This window comes from Balaenoptera ricei, chromosome 6, assembly GCF_028023285.1.
Source record: "Balaenoptera ricei isolate mBalRic1 chromosome 6, mBalRic1.hap2, whole genome shotgun sequence".
In the NCBI taxonomy this organism is placed as follows: Eukaryota; Metazoa; Chordata; class Mammalia; order Artiodactyla; family Balaenopteridae; genus Balaenoptera; species Balaenoptera ricei.
The window spans coordinates 11,809,579-11,828,876 of record NC_082644.1 but is presented as its reverse complement, the minus strand read 5'-3'; the positions used below and the strand labels follow the sequence as shown (position 1 = coordinate 11,828,876).

The window sequence follows — 19,298 nt, the reverse complement described above, 5'->3', positions numbered from 1 at the left end:
GGATCTTCCTGGACAAGGGCTCGAACCTGTGTCCCCTGCATTGGCAGGCAGATTCTTAACCACTGCGCCACCAAGAAGGTCCCTGGTTATCCGTTTTAAATATAGCAGTGTGTACGTGTCGATCCCAAACTCCCTGACCATCCCTTCCTTCCACCCTTCCCCCCGGTAACCATAAGTTCGTTCTCTAAGTCTGTGAGTCTGTTTCTGTTTTGTAAATAAGTTGATGTGTATCATTTCTTTTTAGATTCCACATATAAGGGATATCATACGATATTTCTCTTTCTCTGTCTGACGTACTTCACTCAGTATGACAATCTCTAGGTCCTTCCATGTTGCTGCAACTGGCATTATTTCATTCTTTTTAATGTCTGAGTAATATTCCATTGTATATATGTACCACATCTTCTTTATCCATTCCTCTGTCGATGGACATTTAGGTTGCTTCCATGTCTTGGCTATTGTAACCAGCGCTGCAGTGAACATTAGGGTGCATGTATCCTTTCAAACCATAGCTTTCTCTGGATATATGCCCAGGAGTGGGATTGCAGGGTCATCTGGTAGCTCTATTTTTAGTTTTTAAAGGAACTTCCATACTGTTCTCCATAGTGGTTGCACCAGTTTACATTCCCACCAACAGTGTAGGAGGGTCCCCTTCTCTCCACACCCTCGCCAGCATTTATTGTTTGCGGATTTTTCGATGATAGCCATTTTGACTGGTGTGAGGTGATATCTTATTGTAGTTTTGCAAACAAGCCTGTTGCGCTTTTTAAAAAACCTTGACTTGGATGGAGGAGTGGGGTCCATCTCTTGAGTGGCAGCCCTGCAGCCATTTGAAACCAGCAATCCCGTCCTCACTGCCCAGGACTCCCATCTCCCTTTAGCCTAAGGGTCTGCCTCCCAGGCTCCCCATGCTCTGAAAGTCCTGGGACGTTCACCACAGAACACAGTCTCTCAAACCTCGGGGCTGTGGGCCACCACTTCTGTAGATGCAGTTGTTTCCACGCCCCGGGGGAAATATCACTGTCCTTATTTTAGGGATTTTCTAGTAACCCCAAAACCACGTTAACTTTTTTGGCAGCTATTTCATAGTGACTAACAGTGAGTTCACAGCTTAAACCCCATTTTTTAAATCCATGCTGTTGCTAAACCACATCTTCCTCATCCCAGACTGGGGAAGATTTTTTTTTTTTTTTTTTAAAGTCTACGTGAAGAACTTCACATTCATCCCATTTCACTGGCTTGCATTCTGTTCCCCTTGGCGTGTCTTGCCTGCCTGTGCAGATGTCAGGGGCCCTTTGTGGTCTTCAACCAGAGTCACAGTCTCCCCTAATCCTGTGCTCAACATGGTGCTTTTTGTCTGATAACCACAAACTCCTTAATGCCAAATTAAGAGGCGTGAACAAGGACCCATTCAAAAAGCCATAGGTCCTCAGGTTAATACAGACACTTGACCAGCAGTTGTTGGGAAAAACCATTTGGCCAGTTATGAATTCACCTCCTTGTCACTTGGCCTCCTCATTTTCCTCTCAAGAAAATGGGGAAGAACTCAAAATACTCAACTGTAGCACTGACTCATTATGGTACCAAATTTCCCAGCCCAACAACCAACTCTGTATCGCACGCAGAGAGGGAAATGGGATTTGCTGGAGCTGCAGGCTGGGAGAGAAGGAAGAGGCTGAGATTGGGACTTGAAGTGGAGAAGAATTTAGTTTGAGGTTAATGAGGACAGAGTGTGGCTTTGAAAATTACAACTTTTTAGGAAATTGGAAAGTAACAGGAGCTCCTTGGAGGAAGGAGCACATCTTAAAATTCTGTGCTGCCGTGCACCTTGTAGATTGCTATCTTGAAGTGTTGGGTGGCGATACCACTGCCGGGACCAGACAACATCAAGGGTCAGAGGCAGGCTTGAAGCAAGTGACTATAGAATCTGCCCCCATCCTACTCCTGGGTCACTCACTGTTCAGGCCGTGTGGTGCTGCAATCAGCTCTCATAACACCCGTTTCTCCCCAAGTCTGCCGTCAGTGAGATCATGTTGGTAGCTTGAAATCAGCAATGACGGAAGTATCTACACAAGAGAAATTGGCAAATGCTGCAGATCTGGCCATCTTTGCCCTGGATTACTGGTGAAATTCATGCCAAGGCCTTATGTGAGCCACTCTTCTGCCTCCTAGCTCATGCCTGGCTTCATCCTATGGCCAAAATTATATTTTTTAAGTGAAAATCTGCTTCTCCATGGGGTCTTATATTGTCACCATCTCCTCTCATTTCCCAGCAACCCTTCAACACCCTCCTGACCAGCCCTATATCATAGCATGTGATTTCCTGAGCTTGCTGTGTCACCTTTTCCTGAGATCCAGGGGCCCCAGAGACAAGTCCTCTCCTGTGATCATCTAATACCCAGCAGAGACCCCTATTAGATCCCATATCATATGGTGGCTGCTTTGCTCTAATCTTTGTCCCTTTTACGGTATTGTGAGTCTCTGCTGGACGGGGACCCTCTTCCCACTTTTGTTTATCTTCATACCTCCGGAGTCTGGTGTGTCTCCTGAAAGCAAGGCAGAGAGAGAGAGAGAGAAGTGGAGGGGTGGGGGAGGAGGGAAAGGGGCGAAGAGGAAAAAGAAGAAAGGCGGCGGGGGGTGGTGGGGGGGGGGAGAAAAACGGTCCAGTCCGAATCACTCATGAGCTGGCCGGCTAGGAGCAAGGTGAATGGGATTTCTTGAAGGGTTGGGGAGCTAGCGGCGCCCAGAAGTCACACAGGAGGTAAGAAAACTCTGCCCTGCTGCAGGGATCAAAGTCCTTGAACCAGTGAGAGAACAGAGGTTCTGTTAACAAGGAAGGACAGGTACTGCGTCTCTGTCGCCCCCCTCCCAGTGCCCTGAGAGCCAGCTACGAGTCAGGTGACCTCTGGGTCGCAAAGTGCTGGCAACAGAATGGTCTTGAGTGGGTCGTGTGCGCGGGGGTGGCGAGCTGAAAATGTGGGAGACTCTCAATAAAGGTTTTTTGAATTACATTGAATTATAGCTGGTGCTAATCACAACCTTCCTGGCTCCTTCCTTTGCAAGGTAATGGGGAGGGACGCTCGGAGAGGAGGGGAGAGGATTAACCAAGTGATGGATTGGGTGGCCCTGGGGCGGGCAGAGTGCCCGGCCCTCATGGGACCTGGGGTTTGAAAGGGCTTGGGGCTGGGGAGGGAGCGCTGCGTGGAGCCAGGAGGGCCCAGCTTCCCAGACACACAGGCCTGGCTCCCCAACGGCAAGGTCATTGCCAGGTGGTGAAGTGGCTGTTCTCAGCAGGCCTTTGCAGAGGAAAGGCATGTGTTCCCCATTTTGTTGATGGGGAAACGGCAAGAGGAAGTGACTCAGAGACAGAGTGGAAATAAAATGTGTGTCTCATGACATTCTGGCTTCTGCTAGATCCAAAGGGCTGGTGTTTCGACTGTGTCCTGTGTGGCCTCGGTCCACGCTTCTGTGGGTTCTCAGGACAGACGACGGCCCTCCATGTGAGCAGAGAGTAGGAGGTAGAGGTGTTCTTTTCAGGTGCCCCGGCAGGTGGAGAAGGTGGGTCTTGGAGGAAAGGCAGCCTCAGAGCCCTGGAGACAGGAGGGGCTGCCTCCACCCCCTGAGCCTCGACTTACTGGGCCAGTTTAATATTTTTAAGTGGGCGCTGGTATTGGGTTTCTGGTTCTTTCTTCTGCCAAGTCACAGGCGTTTTAAAAATACATGTGCCAGGGAGTTTACAGAAGTAATCTCTGATTTTCCAGAAAGTTCTGCAGGATAGGGAATGTTAGCCTCCTATTCCAAGAGAGGAAACTGAGGTCTAGAGAGGTGACCTTGTCCAGATCACACAACTGGTAAGTGGCAGACACTTAAGGCCACCACGTTGCCTAGCTCTGAAATCCTTCGTGAATTAACGGCCTAGACTTCTGCAGCATGGCAGCCCCGAGGACATGAGTTTTAAACCCAGGTTCAAATGAGTCAGATGTGTGCGCCTTCTCCCTGACATCGTGCCACCTTCCTGACGAATGGTGCCCTTTCTGTGCTCCCTGAAATCATGGGCAGAACTTTCAATCCTCAAGACATTGCCTTTTACCCTTGGAACTCCCAGCGTCACTCTCAAGTCTGGTTCCCGAAGAGGCCAAGCTTCGAGGCCAATTGGTAAAGGCTATCGTTGTCATCTCATAAATGAATTAACATTGAAAAACCAAAAAAAAAAAAAAAAAGGTGGAAAGACAAAGTTAGAATAAAAGACTGCCTCTCAAATGGAATACATTCAGCTTTATGATGGATTCTTTACAGTGTTCTTATTTTTCTCATTTTGCCATGGACACGGCAAAACATCACCAAAGGCCATCATCCAGCTGCCAACTGCTGTTTGGGAACTCTGTCCCATCCCAGCGTGACGTCTCAAGGCATCAGAGCCAGTTGGTGGCAGAGCCGGACACTAAGTCCTAAGCATGGTGGCAGGACGTGACACCAGCAGCCCTCTCGCCATTGGCAACATGGTGGCCTTAATTCTCTACCGCTTACCAGTTGTATGCTCTGGACAGTCACCTCGCTAGACCTCTCTAACGTTACCTATCCTGCAGAATCCTCCCAGAGAATTAGAGGTTACTTACATAAACTCCCTAGCACACAGTAGGTGTTCAATAAGACGTAACATTACCTTGCAGTGTCTTCAAGATCAAGAGTGTATTTTTCTGTGATGTTGACCCCTGTAACCCTGACATTTTCCCCACAGCAGGAGCACAGCCCTGGGGACGGTGACAACCCAGAGTATCTGAAGGGACTTCAGTGCTGCTTCAGTCTCCCCTCCCCCTTCAGGCAGGTGAATGTCTTGCCGTGCAGGAAGAGTGTCATTTATTTTCTTCCTGAAGACTTCAGGGACTCAGAGGTTGTACAGCTTCCCTCAGTGCCCTTGGCAGGTCTTGGCCAAGACGTTCTTATAGCCAATCAAAACTTTTCCTGTTTTAATTTGAGCCCATTTCCTTGTGTTTGTTATTCTTTGGCTTTGCCTTGGGCAGATCTGGGGGTTGGGAGACAGCCGGAGCCCACGGTGGCTGTGAGCCAGGGTTTTCTCCAGTGCAGTGGGACGGACGGTCTCTCCTCGTGACAGTGCTCATAGGGTCTAGGGCAGGCCAGCATGTAGGGAGGAAGGATCGCCAGGCTGGGGTCCAGGTCCGGCCGGCAGGAAGGAGCAGGGGTTTTGGCTCACACACTTAGAGTCAGAGGACTTTGTGATCAACAAAATCCAGAGACAAGCTACTGATGAGAAATTCAAGTAATCAGGCAAAGTCTGGAGGAACAGGCAAGTTCTGTGGTCCAGAAACAGAAGCTAGAGTCAGCAGGTCGTTCTCATGTCTTCCTAACTACGCCCAGTGCCGTATGTTGGTAGCTTGAAATCAGCCGTTGTGGGCCTGGAGAGAAGACCGTGCGTGACGTTGAGGGCTGTGTTCTCCAAGACCCCCAAGGCAGGTGACTGAGGCTTTCCGTATATAACACCTTTCAGTTACTCTGCTTCAGAGAGTTTTGGGGGACCCCTTGGCAGTTTACTGCAGATCTGTACTGACAGTTGGGAGTTTTGGATGCCCTTGAGGGAGTTGCCACGTGTCAGCAGAGATGTGGGCACCACCTTTCTGGGCTGAGGTCATTGTAATTGTTTTTGGAATGGATAGCCCAAGGTTACCACTACAAAGGACTGAAGGCAGACCTGAGGGACCAGCATCGGTCTGAAGGCAAAGGTAGATCCCGGGTGACTGAAATGACTTTGCTAAAATATTTCAATGGGAGCCAGGTTGACTACTATGAATGATGGCTCCTGAACGAAAGGCCAGGAAAAAACTGATGATGATAAGAAACCAGTGTCATCCGAGTGTGTTGGTGATGGCCAACGTATCAGTCTAGGTTGGATGTAGAACATGAATACTTCTCTCTGATCAGGGTCTGGTGCGGGCTGGCTCCTGCGTGGGCCAGGCACCGCCCAGTCAGGCTGGGAAAGGGGAGTCAACTATCGGGCTGTGGTTTCTCATCATCACATTTTTTTCCCCCTTAATACACTTTATTTTTCAGAGCAGTTTTAGGTTCACAGGAAAATTGAGCGGAAGGTCCAGAGATCTGCCACCTACCACTTGCACTCAAACAAGCACAACATTCCCCACCAGAGTGGTACATTTTTTACAATTTATGAACCTACAGTGATGCATTACTATCACCCAAAGTCCATAGTTTACATCAGGGTTCAGTGTCGGGGTTGTGCATTCCATGAGTTCCGACAAATGTATGATGACATGTATCCATCGCTATAATATCATGGAGAGTATTTTCACTGCCCTCAAAATCCTCCATGCTCCTCCGACTCATCTCTCCTTTCCCCCAACTCCTGGCAACCACTGATCTTTTTACTGTCGCCGTAGTTTTGCCTTTTCCAGAATGTCATATAGTTGAAACCATACAGTCTGTAGCCTTTTCAGATTGGCTTCGTTCAGTTAGTAATATGCATTTAAGGTTCCTCCATGCCTTTTCATGGCTCGATAGAGCATATCTTTTGGGCATCGAATCATATTCCATCGTCTGGGTGTACCATAGTAAGGTAAGATGTTAAGAATAGGGGAAACTGAGTGAGGGGTATATGAGCACTCTCTGTATTATCTTTGCAACTTTCCTGTAAATCTAAAACTAGTTTAAAATAAAAAGTTTATTAAACAAACAAAAAAATATTCCATTGTCTGGATGTACCACAGCTTATTTATCTGTTCACCTACTGAAGGACATCTTGATTGCTTCTAACTTTTGGTAATTATGAATAAAGTTGCTATAAACATCCATGTGCAGGTTTTTGTGTGGACATAAGTTTTCAGCTCCTTTGGGTAAATACCAAGGAGCATGACTGATAAATCGTATAAGAGTCTGTTCAGTTTTGTAAGAAACCATACAACTGTCTTCCGAAGTTTGCACCAGCGATAAATGAGCATTCCTGTTGCTCCACATCCTCGTTACATGTTTACATCCTCTTGGCTCCTCAAGTTTAAAAGTACCGCATCTCATTGCACCACTGGCTGCAACTGCAAGGTTAAAAGCACCGTGGGGGTCTAACCCCTCCCCACTGCAGACTCTGCCCTGACCTCTCTCCTGGCGAAGCTTTCTGACTTGCTCTACCTCTGATACTGGGCTCTGCCTTTCAGAGAGGGCTTCTCTCCTTCACTCTTCTCTTCAGCCAATGACACACATCACATGTGAAAGTGGAGCTTCCAAGATCGTAACAGCCAGATCTCTTGAATTTTACTGACATATTATTCCTACTTAACTGTTCTCTTTTAAACTCTCCCCTAGTGTTTCGGGGAGTCCCCAGGGTGTCTCTGTGTGCTCACCAGCACCAGTACCCTTTGGGTGGGAATGCTGCCTGGGCTGGGGGGTATCTTCTGAATGGCACCCCATCCCCTTCACTGTGGATGTCCAGAAGCCACGTGGTGTGACCTGCAGTTGTGGGTATAACGACCTCCTTCCAGCTGTGAGTCCTCGTTCCCACTGGTCAACATGATGACACTGCTTGCACCCCTATTTTCCAAATGGTCTTTGGGGTGTAGGCCTTTTGGCTTCCATTGACATGATCTAGTCCCTGGGGACAGACACCATATACTGCTCCATTTCCTTCCTACCCAGATGCCTGTTCCACAAAACTGTGTCATGAGACCCCTGCCTGGAAATTAGTTTATACAAACAGATGCCCTGGGGTCATGGGGCCCCTGGCTCAGTAGACACAGGAGATCCTGAATCTAGGACTAGGACCAGATATGTGTGTGTTATTGATGGTTACATATATATATGCGGTTTGTCTCTATGACTAGAGTGTATGCTCTTCAGGGGCAAGACATCCTTCCCTCATCTTCACATCCTATAGCAGGTTTGTCATGGTCCCTTCTGATGTCCCCTTGGGCCTCGCCATTTCGGTATTCGGCTTACTTTTCCCTGCCAGCATCTGCGTCCTTTTGCCTGGGGACTTCCTCTGGCTCTGAGTCCACTCTGTGCTTGTGCAGAACTGGCTGGAAACGCTGGGACAATGACGGTTAAGCAGTGGCGTGGCTCCCTCCCTCCCTGGCTGGAGTGGCTCTGCAGCTGGGTTCTGTCCTCGCTCCCAGGGCTCCCAGCAGGGTTCCTCTGCAGTTGTCCAAGCGATCGCTCCATTGATAACAGGCCGCCTTCCTTTCTCTGTCCCGCACGTCCCACTCCCTAGTAGGTTTCCTGGGGTTGCCTCTCAAGCTACTTCCTCGGTTTCCTTATTGAAGGTCTGGGGAAACCGAGACACACACCCAGTACGTAGCAGAGGATTGGCACATGGGACAGGTCCAGTAGACATTGAAAGAAGGCATGGATGCTTCTAGAATACACATACTGGTCTCTAAAATAAAGCAGACTGGATAATCTTTTCTCCATCTGTCTTGTCCCAAATTCTGCCTGCCCAGGTGAGCTCAGGCTGGCGCTCTGCTCCTTGTCTGCCTGCCCCGGTGGAAGGGACACGTCCTGCTTCTTTCCTTGTCCTCATAGCATCTCTTTCATGTCTTCATAATACACGCTGGCTTTTTAAAGGAATGACTCCTTGCAGCTAGTGACTGTCTACGTTTCTCTTCTAGTGCCCAGCAGTGTGATTGAATGAACATAGACTTTGCTTCCACATCTAAAATATTTGACTCCACATTTGTACTTTTTTAATTAATTTTTATTGGAGTCTAGTTGATTTACAATGTTGTGTTAGTTTCTGCTGTACAGCAAAATGTATGTTATATATATACATATATATCCAGTCTTTTTTAGATTCTTTTCCCATATAGGTCATTACAGAGTATTGAGTAGAGTTCCCTGTGCTATACGGTAGGTCCTTAATAGTTATCTGTTTTATATATAGTAGTGTGTATGTGTCAATCCCAATCTCCCAATTTATCCCTCCCCCCCTCTTCCCTCTTGGTAACTGTAAGTTTGTTTTCTATATCTGTGACTCTACTTCTGTTTTGTAAATAAGTTCGTTTGTCACATTTGTGTTTTAACTTTGCCAACTCCGTCCTTCAGCCCCCAACTCCTAGTCTGAGGAATGTTCCCCTAAAATCACAGTCTCCTGTTAGAAGGGAGAGATGCTTCTGTAAGAATGGGTTCCAAATGAGAGCTAAGCTTAGTCTAGAAGAGGTTCCCAACCCAGCCTGAATGTTAGAAACATCCTTAGAAATTTAAAAATACCAATGCCAGGCCTCCCATGGACCACCTCAGTGACAATCTCTGGGCACAGGGTCTGCAGTTAGACTTTCTTGACAGCTTCCCAGGGGCTCCTAATGTGGAGCCAAGATCGACACCTCCAGTCTGGAGATAGAACTTCTATTGCTTCCTTTGGGTATTTCTGCTTTAGACCAGTGGGAATAAACCCTACAGAGCTGTTTGTTGTTGGATCAAGAGGCCAGGACCAATCTGGCTGAGATTTGGGGTGATCTAAAGACTCCTAGGGCTCTTACAGTCTATGTAGATATCAACCAAACTGTCATCAGAACTGGGCTGGGTATGGAGGCCCAGCCCCACCCCCTCTCCCCCCAGCAGAAAGACCTCGCACATTGGGCTGCCGGGGTGCTGTCCCTCTGCATGCGGTGCATGATGCTCTGGGAGATGACTTCCTGTGGGACTGAGGCTTCGAGCCCTGAAAGCCCAGGTTGGCGGCTGCAGGTGGGGGTGGGCGAAGCCCTCAGCTGCTAGGCTGGCCCCCCAGCCTGGGCCCTTGCCTGTCTTTCCCATTCCAGTGCCCTGCAGGCCACCTGTTCTCCACTTCAATTCCTTCTCGGCTTCTCTCCCCTTGTCCCTGTTTTTCTCCTGCTATTTTCTACTGTCTCGCTCTTCGCTTTTTCTGCTCAGCTGTGCCTTGGAACCAGGCTGGGGCTGCCTCCTCTCAGAGCTGCGTTTGCAGAGTGTGGGCCCCTTGCCTGGGAGCCAGCGTGGGAGGAGAAAAGCGATGGCGAGAGGGGGCTTCTAGCAGAGAGCTCACAGCCTGCGAGCTCCGGGTCCAGGTCGATACCTGGACGTTTACGCAAACTGCTCCCCTGTGCTTCCGCTTCCCCATCCGTGAAGCCGGATGCCTTTAAGGGGGGTTTTCGGGAGTGGGAGGATGTGTTCTTTGCAGAGGTCTCAGAGCTTGTTGGGTGCTGTCCCTGGGGGATGACGCGTGTGGGCCCACACCACTCATTTCAGGGCTGTCCCTCTGCTGTCTCCGCAGGACTGCGATGTGCCGGTCCTAGCTGCCGTCTGAGAGGATGTCCGGGGTTTCTGAGGCCCTGAGCCGAGTGAAGGTGGGCACGTTACGTCGGCCTGAAGGTCCCCCAGAGCCCATGGTGGCAGTGCCAGTAGACGTGGAAAAGGAAGACGTGAGGATCCTCAAGGTCTGCTTCTATAGCAACAGCTTCAACCCCGGGAAGAACTTCAAACTAGTTAAATGCACCGTGCAGACCGAGATCCGGGTGAGTGTGGTGGGTGCTGCCTGCTCCGTCCGTTTGTCTGTCTCTCCCTCACCTTCCTGGGCAGCTGAGCATCCCTCCTTCAGCCTAGCAGGCTCTCCTGTATCCGCCACCTGGGCTGGGGGCCCTGGAGGGATGTTCTCAGCCTGTGGCTCCAGGCCTCCTCTCCAGGGCTCTGCAGCCTGAGGCACAGATTGTGTAGCCTTTGTTTGAACCCCGGATCATTTGCTCAAGCTTTGATTTATCTCATTTCAACTCATTCAATATTTATGACATTTGAGGCTCTGCAAGGGATGTAAGTGCCCCCCCCCCCCTTCAGGGGGTTTACACTCTCATGGAATTGGAATACACAAGCGATTGCATTGAAAATAGAACAAAAGTGGTTTAGGGCATGTGCTGGGTGCTTACAGAAGGGAGCTGTGAGATGTTTAGAGGATGCTAATGAACTAGAGATGCCCTCGACCAGGGGCATGGTTGCCAGGCCCTTTCTGAGGCAGTACTTCAGCTGGCTCACTTTCACCCAGGGCCTCGGAATCTGTTTTGCAAATCCAGGTACCCACAGTCATCAGGGCACCTAGACACCAGGAAGCCAGTTCTCTTTAGCCAAACGTGTAAGAACTTGTCGTCAGAAGCAGATTCACAATACACTGATTGATTTTAAATGCCTACATTTATTGAATAATTACTATATACATGCCTGAATCAATCCCTTTACATTATCTCATTGAATCCTCCCCACAACGCCATGAGGTGGATACAATGAGGATATCCCTTTCCACTGCTCAGAATATTCCTTTCTGATGATGCAAAAGAAAGCCAAATCGATTCTCCAGAGGTTGCTTAGTGGGTCTGTAATTTGAACAAAGGAAGCAGGGGAACCTTGGGAAAACCACCCAGGTCTGAGAAAGCTGGATGAACCATCTCCAATCCTCTCATCACTAATCCTTCCCTGCCCTGGAAGTCAGCATCCCCCAAACTCAGTCAGCGTCTTTCCTGGTCGGTGCTGGCAGCAACCTCTCCACGTCTGTCCCTCTGGCTGCCTTCTGTCTGTAACAGCACACGCTGTACTTCAGTACACCCGAGCAGAATGTAATTGATTAGGTCACTGTCTTAGCCAGTTGTCACAACTGATTATGGTTTGGTTCTTCCCTCTGTTTCCTATAACTGATTTGATTAGGGCCTTGTTTGCATCTTATGGTTCCAGATCCGTAGGTACACTTGTGTCCCGAGAGCAAGCCCTGGGCACCTTCCTCCAGGAGGACGTTTTCATGTCTCCTTAACTATCTACTTCTTGAGTCTTCCTTTGGGTGTATCATCTTCGCAGATAGCTGATGCCATCCACTGTGGGGTTTACGAGTTGAATTTTCAGAAGGCAGCCTGATTCCCATGTTCGGAGCACCTCCCTGCCTTTTTGTGCTGAAACCCAAAGAGCATCTGCTTAGACCAGATTAGGACATGTTCTGTGGCATTATGGTGAAAAGGGACCCTAAAGGATTGGTAGATTTGAAGAGGCAGTGCTGAGGAGAGCAGGGGGCTTTCCAAAAGGAGGGGCAGCAAGAACAAAGGCAGAGAGGCTGCTCATGGAAGCCTCCAGGGAGGCTGGAGTGTGGGTTATATTTAGAAAAGTATCGGGGCTTCCCTGGTGGCGCAGTGGTTGAGAATCTGCCTGCCAGTGCAGGGGACACGGGTTCGAGCCCTGGTCTGGGAAGATCCCACATGCCGCAGAGCAGTTGGGCCCGTGAGCCACAATTACTGAGCCTGCGCGTCTGGAGCCTGTGCTCCCCAACAGGAGAGGCCGCGATAGTGAGAGGCCCGCGCACCGCGATGAAGAGTGGCCCCCGCTTGCCGCAACTGGAGAAAGCCCTCGCACAGAAACGAAGACCCAACACAGCCATAAATAAATAAATAAATAAATAAATTAATTAATTAAAAAAAAAAAAGTATCTAAAGTCAAGATCAGAAAGGAAATTTGATGGCCAATAAGGGAGGGCCTAGAATATCAAGCTAAGGAATTTGTATTTGGACAGGCATTAGAAACACACAGCTTTTAAGCAGGGGAGAAGCTTTCCTGGAGCTGTCTGATGTCTTGCTAGGTGTCTAAGGGGAAAAAATACAACAGCCTACAGGAAGGGCAGTGAGACCCAAGCTTAAGAAGAATGGCTAGCTCTTGAGGCATTACCTGGAGGGGTGTGAGAACAGAGGTGGAAAAAGAACAGAGAAAGAAGTGATAGCCTTCTAGGCATTTATGTCCCAGCCTTCTGATTTTGCCTGTTTCCAATGTGTCCTATAGGCAACATGTCACCTGCTTATTGCAAACAGCCATGGCTTTCGAATCACCTAGACTTTGAGCCCAATACTGCTCTACTCTTATTGGTTTTATGGCCTTAGACACAACACTTAACTAACCTGGCTCAGTCCCTTCACTTGGGGATTATGCCCACCTGTAACCTTGTTGTAAGGATCAGAGATGATAGATGAGAAGCATCCAGCATATAGCAGGAGCTCAATCATTGGAAGCTATTGACTGTGTGGGTCATTACCCTGCTCAAGAATCTCCAAGGGTTTCTAATCACCCACAGAATAAAGTTCAAATCATCTTCTTTTAGTGTTTATCCACTTATCTGTCATATTTTCAAATAAAGTAAGATGATCAGATTTGTATTTTGAAACAGTATGTAGTGTCCTGCAAGATGTTAGGACGTGCATCCTGGAGAAGGGTTTTTATGGTCGAAGAAGTTTGGGAAATGCTTGGTTAAACAATTCTGAACCAATTCCTTTGTGACAGGACTTCTCAGAATCTTAAATATGCTGTCATGCATGGTGGGTCACCAAGAAAGAGCCACAGAGGTGATGTTTTCTTAAGTCAGCCATTTCTTATTTGCCTAAGAAACCCTTCTCTTAAAAGTTGGACAACCAGTTCTCTAGGAAATCATTTAGGGATCCGTTTTTCCTAAACTCTGACCAAAGTACAGAAAGGGTAAGAAAGAGGAAACGCTGGTGAAAGGGAGATGGATTAGGAAGCTGTGGCCATAGTGTGGGTGGGAAATGATGAACTAGGGGAGCGGCATTGGGAACAAAGACAAGTCAACAGATCTAAGTGCATCTAAATAAGCAGAGTCAACAGAACTTGATGATTAACTAGACGTAGGGAGGAAGAGAAAGGAAGGAGACAAGGATGACTCAAGCTTTTGCTTGGGCAGCTGAATGGGTGTTGATGCCATTCACTGAGATACCATCAGAGAAAGGAAGGGTGTTCTGAGATTTCAGCTTTACATGTGCTGTGTTTGAAGTGTTTGTGAAACACACTCGTAGAGGAACGTGGGCCTGGAGCTGAAGAGGGAGAAAGGACCTAGAGGTGAGGATTTGGGAGTCATTCTGCAGTGGATACCATGCGAATAGGTAGAATCACCCATGGAGAATGAGCAGAGCAAGAGAAGGAGTTCCAATTAGGAAACCTTGGGAAACCAACCTCTAAGTGGCTGATAAAGAGGGACAAATGAAGGGAAAAAGAAGAATCATCCGGAGAAAGGTGAAAAGAACCAAGAGAACAGGAAGGAGACAGAAGCAGAGGAAACTTTGAGGAAAGAGTGGTTAGCAGTGTCAGACACTCAGAAAGGTCAAATCAGATAAGGCTAAAAATTGGTTCATTGACTTCAGCAACAGGTGCTATGATGATCTTTTACTGGGCAGTTTCAGTGAAGAGATGGGGGCAGAAGCCATTGTGCAGTCAGTTGGAGAGTGGAGACAGTGAATGTTACCATTTCAGAGAGGTTTTGCTCATGAAGGGAAGGAAGGAGGAACAGTGTTACTGGCAGAGGAAATAGCATATGCTAAGATCCTGAAGTGACCAACACACATGTCAGGTTTGAGGCTAAAGGATGTCCAAGGTTGACTAGTTAGACCATGTTAATGATTTTGGATTTTACCCCATCTTCCGTGGGAAGCCACTGATATAGTTTAAATATGTGAGTGATACGAGATTGCATTTTTAAAAGGTCACTTGGGTTACATAGTGGAAAATAGACTGGAAAAGGCAAGAATGGATGTGAGGAGATGTTAGGTGGCTATTGGAGTGATCCAGATAAGAGATGTTGATAGCTTAGATTAGGATTGTAGCCACAGAGATGATGATGATGATCATGATGGTGATGATAATGTTGATGGTGGTGATGGTGATGATGATGGTGGTGGTGATGGTGATGGTGTTATGGTGATGGTAGTGATGATGATAATGATGATGTTCATGGTGATGATGATGATGGTGATGATAATGTTGATGCTGTTGATGATGGTGGTGGTGGTGGTATGGTGTTTATAGTGATGGTAGTGATGATGATGGTGATGTTTATGGTGATGGTGATGATGATGATGATGGTAGTGGTGATGGTAAGGATTGATGATGATAATGTTGATGGTGTTGGTGGTGGTGATGATGGTGATGGTAGCAATGATGATGATGGTGGAGATCGTGATGATGATGGTGATGATGATGGTGATAGTGACGATGTTGATATTGGTGCTGCTTATGGTGGTGGTGGTGGTGATAATAGCAGCTACCCTTTTGAAAGCACATCATATGCATTATCTCATCGACTTCTCAGAAGAATCCTATGAAGCACATACTATTATTATCTCCATTTTATATATAAGGAAACAAGGTTCAGAAGAGTTAAGCAAATTGCTAGTAAGTGGTGGAGACTGTTTTCAAACCCAGGCAATCCACCTCCAGAGCCTGCACTCTTAACCACCATGGTCTATGGAGAGAAGTGATTGTAATCCAGAAAATTTAAGAGATGAAAATGAAAGGTTTTGCTGATGGACCAGAGATGCAGGAATAAAGAAGAGGGAGGTGTCAAGAACAACAGCCCTGGGAATTCCCTGGCAGTCCAGTGGTTAGGACTGCACGCTTTCACTGCCGAGGGCCCGGGTTTGATCCGTGGTCGGGGAACTAAGATACCGCAAGCCACACGGCATGGCCCAAAAAAAAAAAAATAAAAAGGAAGAAAGAACAGCAGCCCTAGTTCAGGTGGAGAAAGTCCCACTCCCCAAGATGAAGAAGACTTAGGAGAAACTGGTTGGGGAGTGGGGAACTCACAGGTTCAGTTTTGGACCTGTCAAGTGCAGCTGGGATGCTGTAACATTTTCACGTTACATTAAATATGTGAAAATGTTAAGTAGGCTTTTTGATATGTGATTCTGGAGGAAAGAACTGGGCTGGAGAGAGACATTTGAACCTTATCAGCCTCTGGGTGGTGGTTAAAGCCATGGCTATGGGTAAGTTCATTAATGAAGGAATCCTGAATAATTTCATCATCCATTTCACAAGTATGTGTTGAAAGGGAGAAAGAACGCTCTGGAGAAAGAAAAAGGAAATCATCACGCTCATACTCAAGTGAAAGAAGAGCTAGAGAAAGGGAGAAAGAACAACAGAAGAAGGGATTGCCTCCAATTAGATCTAAAACATTAAGTGTATGTAGTACTACTCTGTGGGTAGACAAGACAGCAACGCAGCAAGATTTACCCACCTGTTTGAAGAGTTTGGACAGATTGAATCCATTAATATGATTCCTCCCAGAAGCTGTGCTTATGTCTGCATGGTTCATTGACAAGATGCATTTTGGGCTCCTCAGAAACTTAGTTCCGTGTCATATAAAATTGAGTCCAAGGTCATTAAGATGGCTTGGGCTTTAAACAAAGCTGTAAAAACAGAATACAAACAATTCTGGGATGTGGATCTTGGAGTTACATGTATACCATGGGAAAAAGTACCTGACACCAGGCTGGTTATGACCTGGAAGTATCATCAAATCCCAAAACCCAGAGGCACTCCCTGCTTTCAATGGGTTTTGAGGCCAAGGACTCACACTAATGAATGACGTTGATCCCCACTAATGAATAAACCTTTACAAATGGAGGCAAGAGCTCTGACAAGAAGATAAAGATTCTGTGAGAGCACAGAAGACAAAAGAGCTTGGTCCAGACGTCAAGGAACTGCTTTGCTATTCTGGGCCTGTTTGTAGATGCTGTGTCCAGTCGTGTAGGTCCAGACCAGCTTCCCTGCCTGAGAATCTCCTGGACCGGCCCCTCCCACCCGCTGCTTCCACAGAGCATTTCTTGCAGTCTCCTTGCCTAGCTGGGCTGCATCCTCTAATGGATTTTTCTACTTCCAGCTCTCTATCTTCTTTCACCATCTTCTATGTGTCAAAGTACTACCAGCCCTTTCAAGCTTGCCAAGCACTTGTCCTTCCATAAGAACACTCCTAAAATTCTGACACCTCCGTACAGCTGTGTCTGATCAAATAGAAGCAATGCAGAATCGCCCTGGCACAGTCCATGTGGTAAAACATTTTCAAAACATGGTTACTCCATGCATACTTGCTGATTTCATGTTTTCCTTTTTATTCTCAGCTTCTTTCTATACAAATGTAATATCCTCAGATGCTTTCTCTGGGTTGTTAAAAGCTATGTAAATAAGCTCTGGCCCTTGTGCTTAGGACCCAACAGAAATTAGACAGGTGTCGGAGGGAAGGGAGCAACGTGCCGAATGAGAAATGGATTTTGTTCTTCTTGATTTTCCATTTCCCTTTTGATTGATATTCATAGGAAATTGTGTTTGTTTGGGAGCTCTGGAGCTCTGGAGCAAGTGGAGTCTTCTATCATTATGTATTTTTCTAACATGCTAATTTGCTTGTCTGGGAAAGGGGTTAAGATAACACTTTGTAAACAACCAGCAGAATGCCACCCAGACGTGCCCACACAGAACGTCTCTCTTTGACTCTTACAGCCTCTCCTTCATTTCTCTCTCTCTCTCTCCCTCTCCCTGCTCCTTTTCCCATCTCCATTCTTACTCTCTTCGGGGTAGGTTGACCATATGTCCCGGCCAATCAGACAGTCCTAGTTTACACACACTGTCCAAGGGTGACTATGAACAGTGCCCCTGCCAATCTCAAGAGCATCATGAATCGGAGGATAAATGGTCACCTACTGCTAATTGCCGTTCTCACTCCTCTCTGCCTGGCACACTGACTTGCTGACTCGTGGTGTTTTTCCTTCCCCTGCTGACCCCAGCTGACCCACTCCCTGCATGGGCCCATCTCTATCCATCAGTGGACCATCTGTGTCTCACACAGGAGGGCCTTAAGCAGAAAATGAGGCAGTTGTGTGTGATATGGTGTGCTTCCAAGGATGCCAGCACAGCACCCACATTCAAAAGCCCTCTCCCTCGGCCAGCCTCTATCGTGCTGAAAAGCCACGATCAAGACCCAGCCTTGTTTTGTCCCGAAGCGTCACCCCACTTAGCATCCACATTTACATCCCTGGGAGGGTTAGAGACGGAGCCATCCTGTACCCTTCCCGCTGGTCCAGTGGTGTCCCCTCCCCTCGACAGCAGGGATTCCAGGCTGCGGGTTGGCCAGCAGGTGCCGCTCGCCTGGCATGTGAGGAGAGCACAGTCCAGTCCCAAAGGCAGCCTGCTGTACACATGCTTGGACTAACTGCCCTCCCTGTAGACTCAGCGGTCATACAGTACATTCCAGAATATTCCCAGAGAAGCAGATTTCAGATACTGCGACCCACTGGCCCTGCACTAGACTCATCAGACATTCATCCCAGGTACTTTCAAGTTTAAACCTATCACTTAACCAGACACAGGGTATTATGGATTGAATGTGTGTTCCCCCCGATCCTCCCCCTCAAATCCATATGTTGAAGCCCTAACCCCCAATGCAATGGTATTAGGAGGTCGGCTTGAGGTCATGACAGTTGGGCTCCCACGATGGCTTAGTGTCCTGAGAAGAAGGTGAAGAGACCAGAGCTCTCTCCCCTGCCGTGTGAGGGCACAGCCAGAGGGCGGCTGTCTGCAAACCAGGAAGAGAGCACCCACCATGAACCCAGTCTCCTGGCCCCTTGATCTTGGACTTCTCAGCCTCTAGAACACTGAGGAATAGATGTTGTCATGTAAGCCACCCAGTCTGTTGTAGCAGCCCGAGCAGACACAGGGGCAGCAGCTCCGTGTGGTCAGAGGAGAGTCTCCAGGCCACAGTTCGTGGGCCCACGTCCTTTGTTTCCAGAACAATCCCCTCTGCCCTCTTCACACGTCTCCGCGGGCAAGACCATGAGGTTGAGGTGCAAGAGGAAGGGAATTTGTGACTCCTTGTCCCGGGAAGCTGCTGTCGCTAAAAGAAAGGTTACCCTAAAGAGAATAACGGAGCCACACAAGGCCAGTCCCCCATGCATGAGAACAGCCCTGGGAAACCTGAGACAAGGGGTTCATCCAGGAAACCACGGACCAACACCACAGAGACACTCACAGTGCTATAAAAAGAGGCACATTCACAAGGACCCCCTCCTTTCCGCACCCCGTCCCCAGTTCCTGTATGTGCGCGGCAGGCCAGCCCACCCAGCCCTGACACCTGCAGAGGCAAGCTCGAGGCAGACGTGCAGCATTCTGGGCCCCTTTATTCACTGTGCGCCCAGATTCATGCCGTCCACAAATCAACAGCCAGGTGCCTGCGCTTACGTTTCTATTTTTAAACAGCAGTCGCATTGCTGAATGTCCTTGTTAGGTACAGGCTTTTAGCACATCCAAATGAAAGCTTTCACAGTAAGTTATGTTAACTTTTATTATTTTGCTCTTCAATCATTTTTTTTTTTTGAGTTTTTGAGTTCTGTTTTATTTATTTTTTTATACAGCAGGCTCTTATTTGTTATCCATTGTATACGTATTAGTGTATATATAATTTTAAAAAAATTATCCCTTAGGTGTGTGAAGAACTCAGAACTCGTATTGCTGTTGTTATTTGTTTCCTAGGGCTGCTGTAA

The 19,298-nt window shown here is 47.8% G+C and overlaps 1 protein-coding gene across 2 annotated transcripts in view; it reads left to right on the top strand.

Annotated features, from left to right (window-relative positions):
- PTK2B (protein tyrosine kinase 2 beta) overlaps positions 1-19,298 on the top strand; it is a 128,256-nt gene that overhangs the window by 55,278 nt on the left and 53,680 nt on the right. For both annotated transcript variants that reach the window (XM_059926851.1, XM_059926850.1), the window contains exon 2: positions 10,241-10,481. In XM_059926851.1, coding sequence (XP_059782834.1) covers positions 10,278-10,481 — 204 coding nt within the window. In that variant the 5' untranslated portion in view covers positions 10,241-10,277. The remainder of the gene's footprint in view (positions 1-10,240; positions 10,482-19,298) is intronic.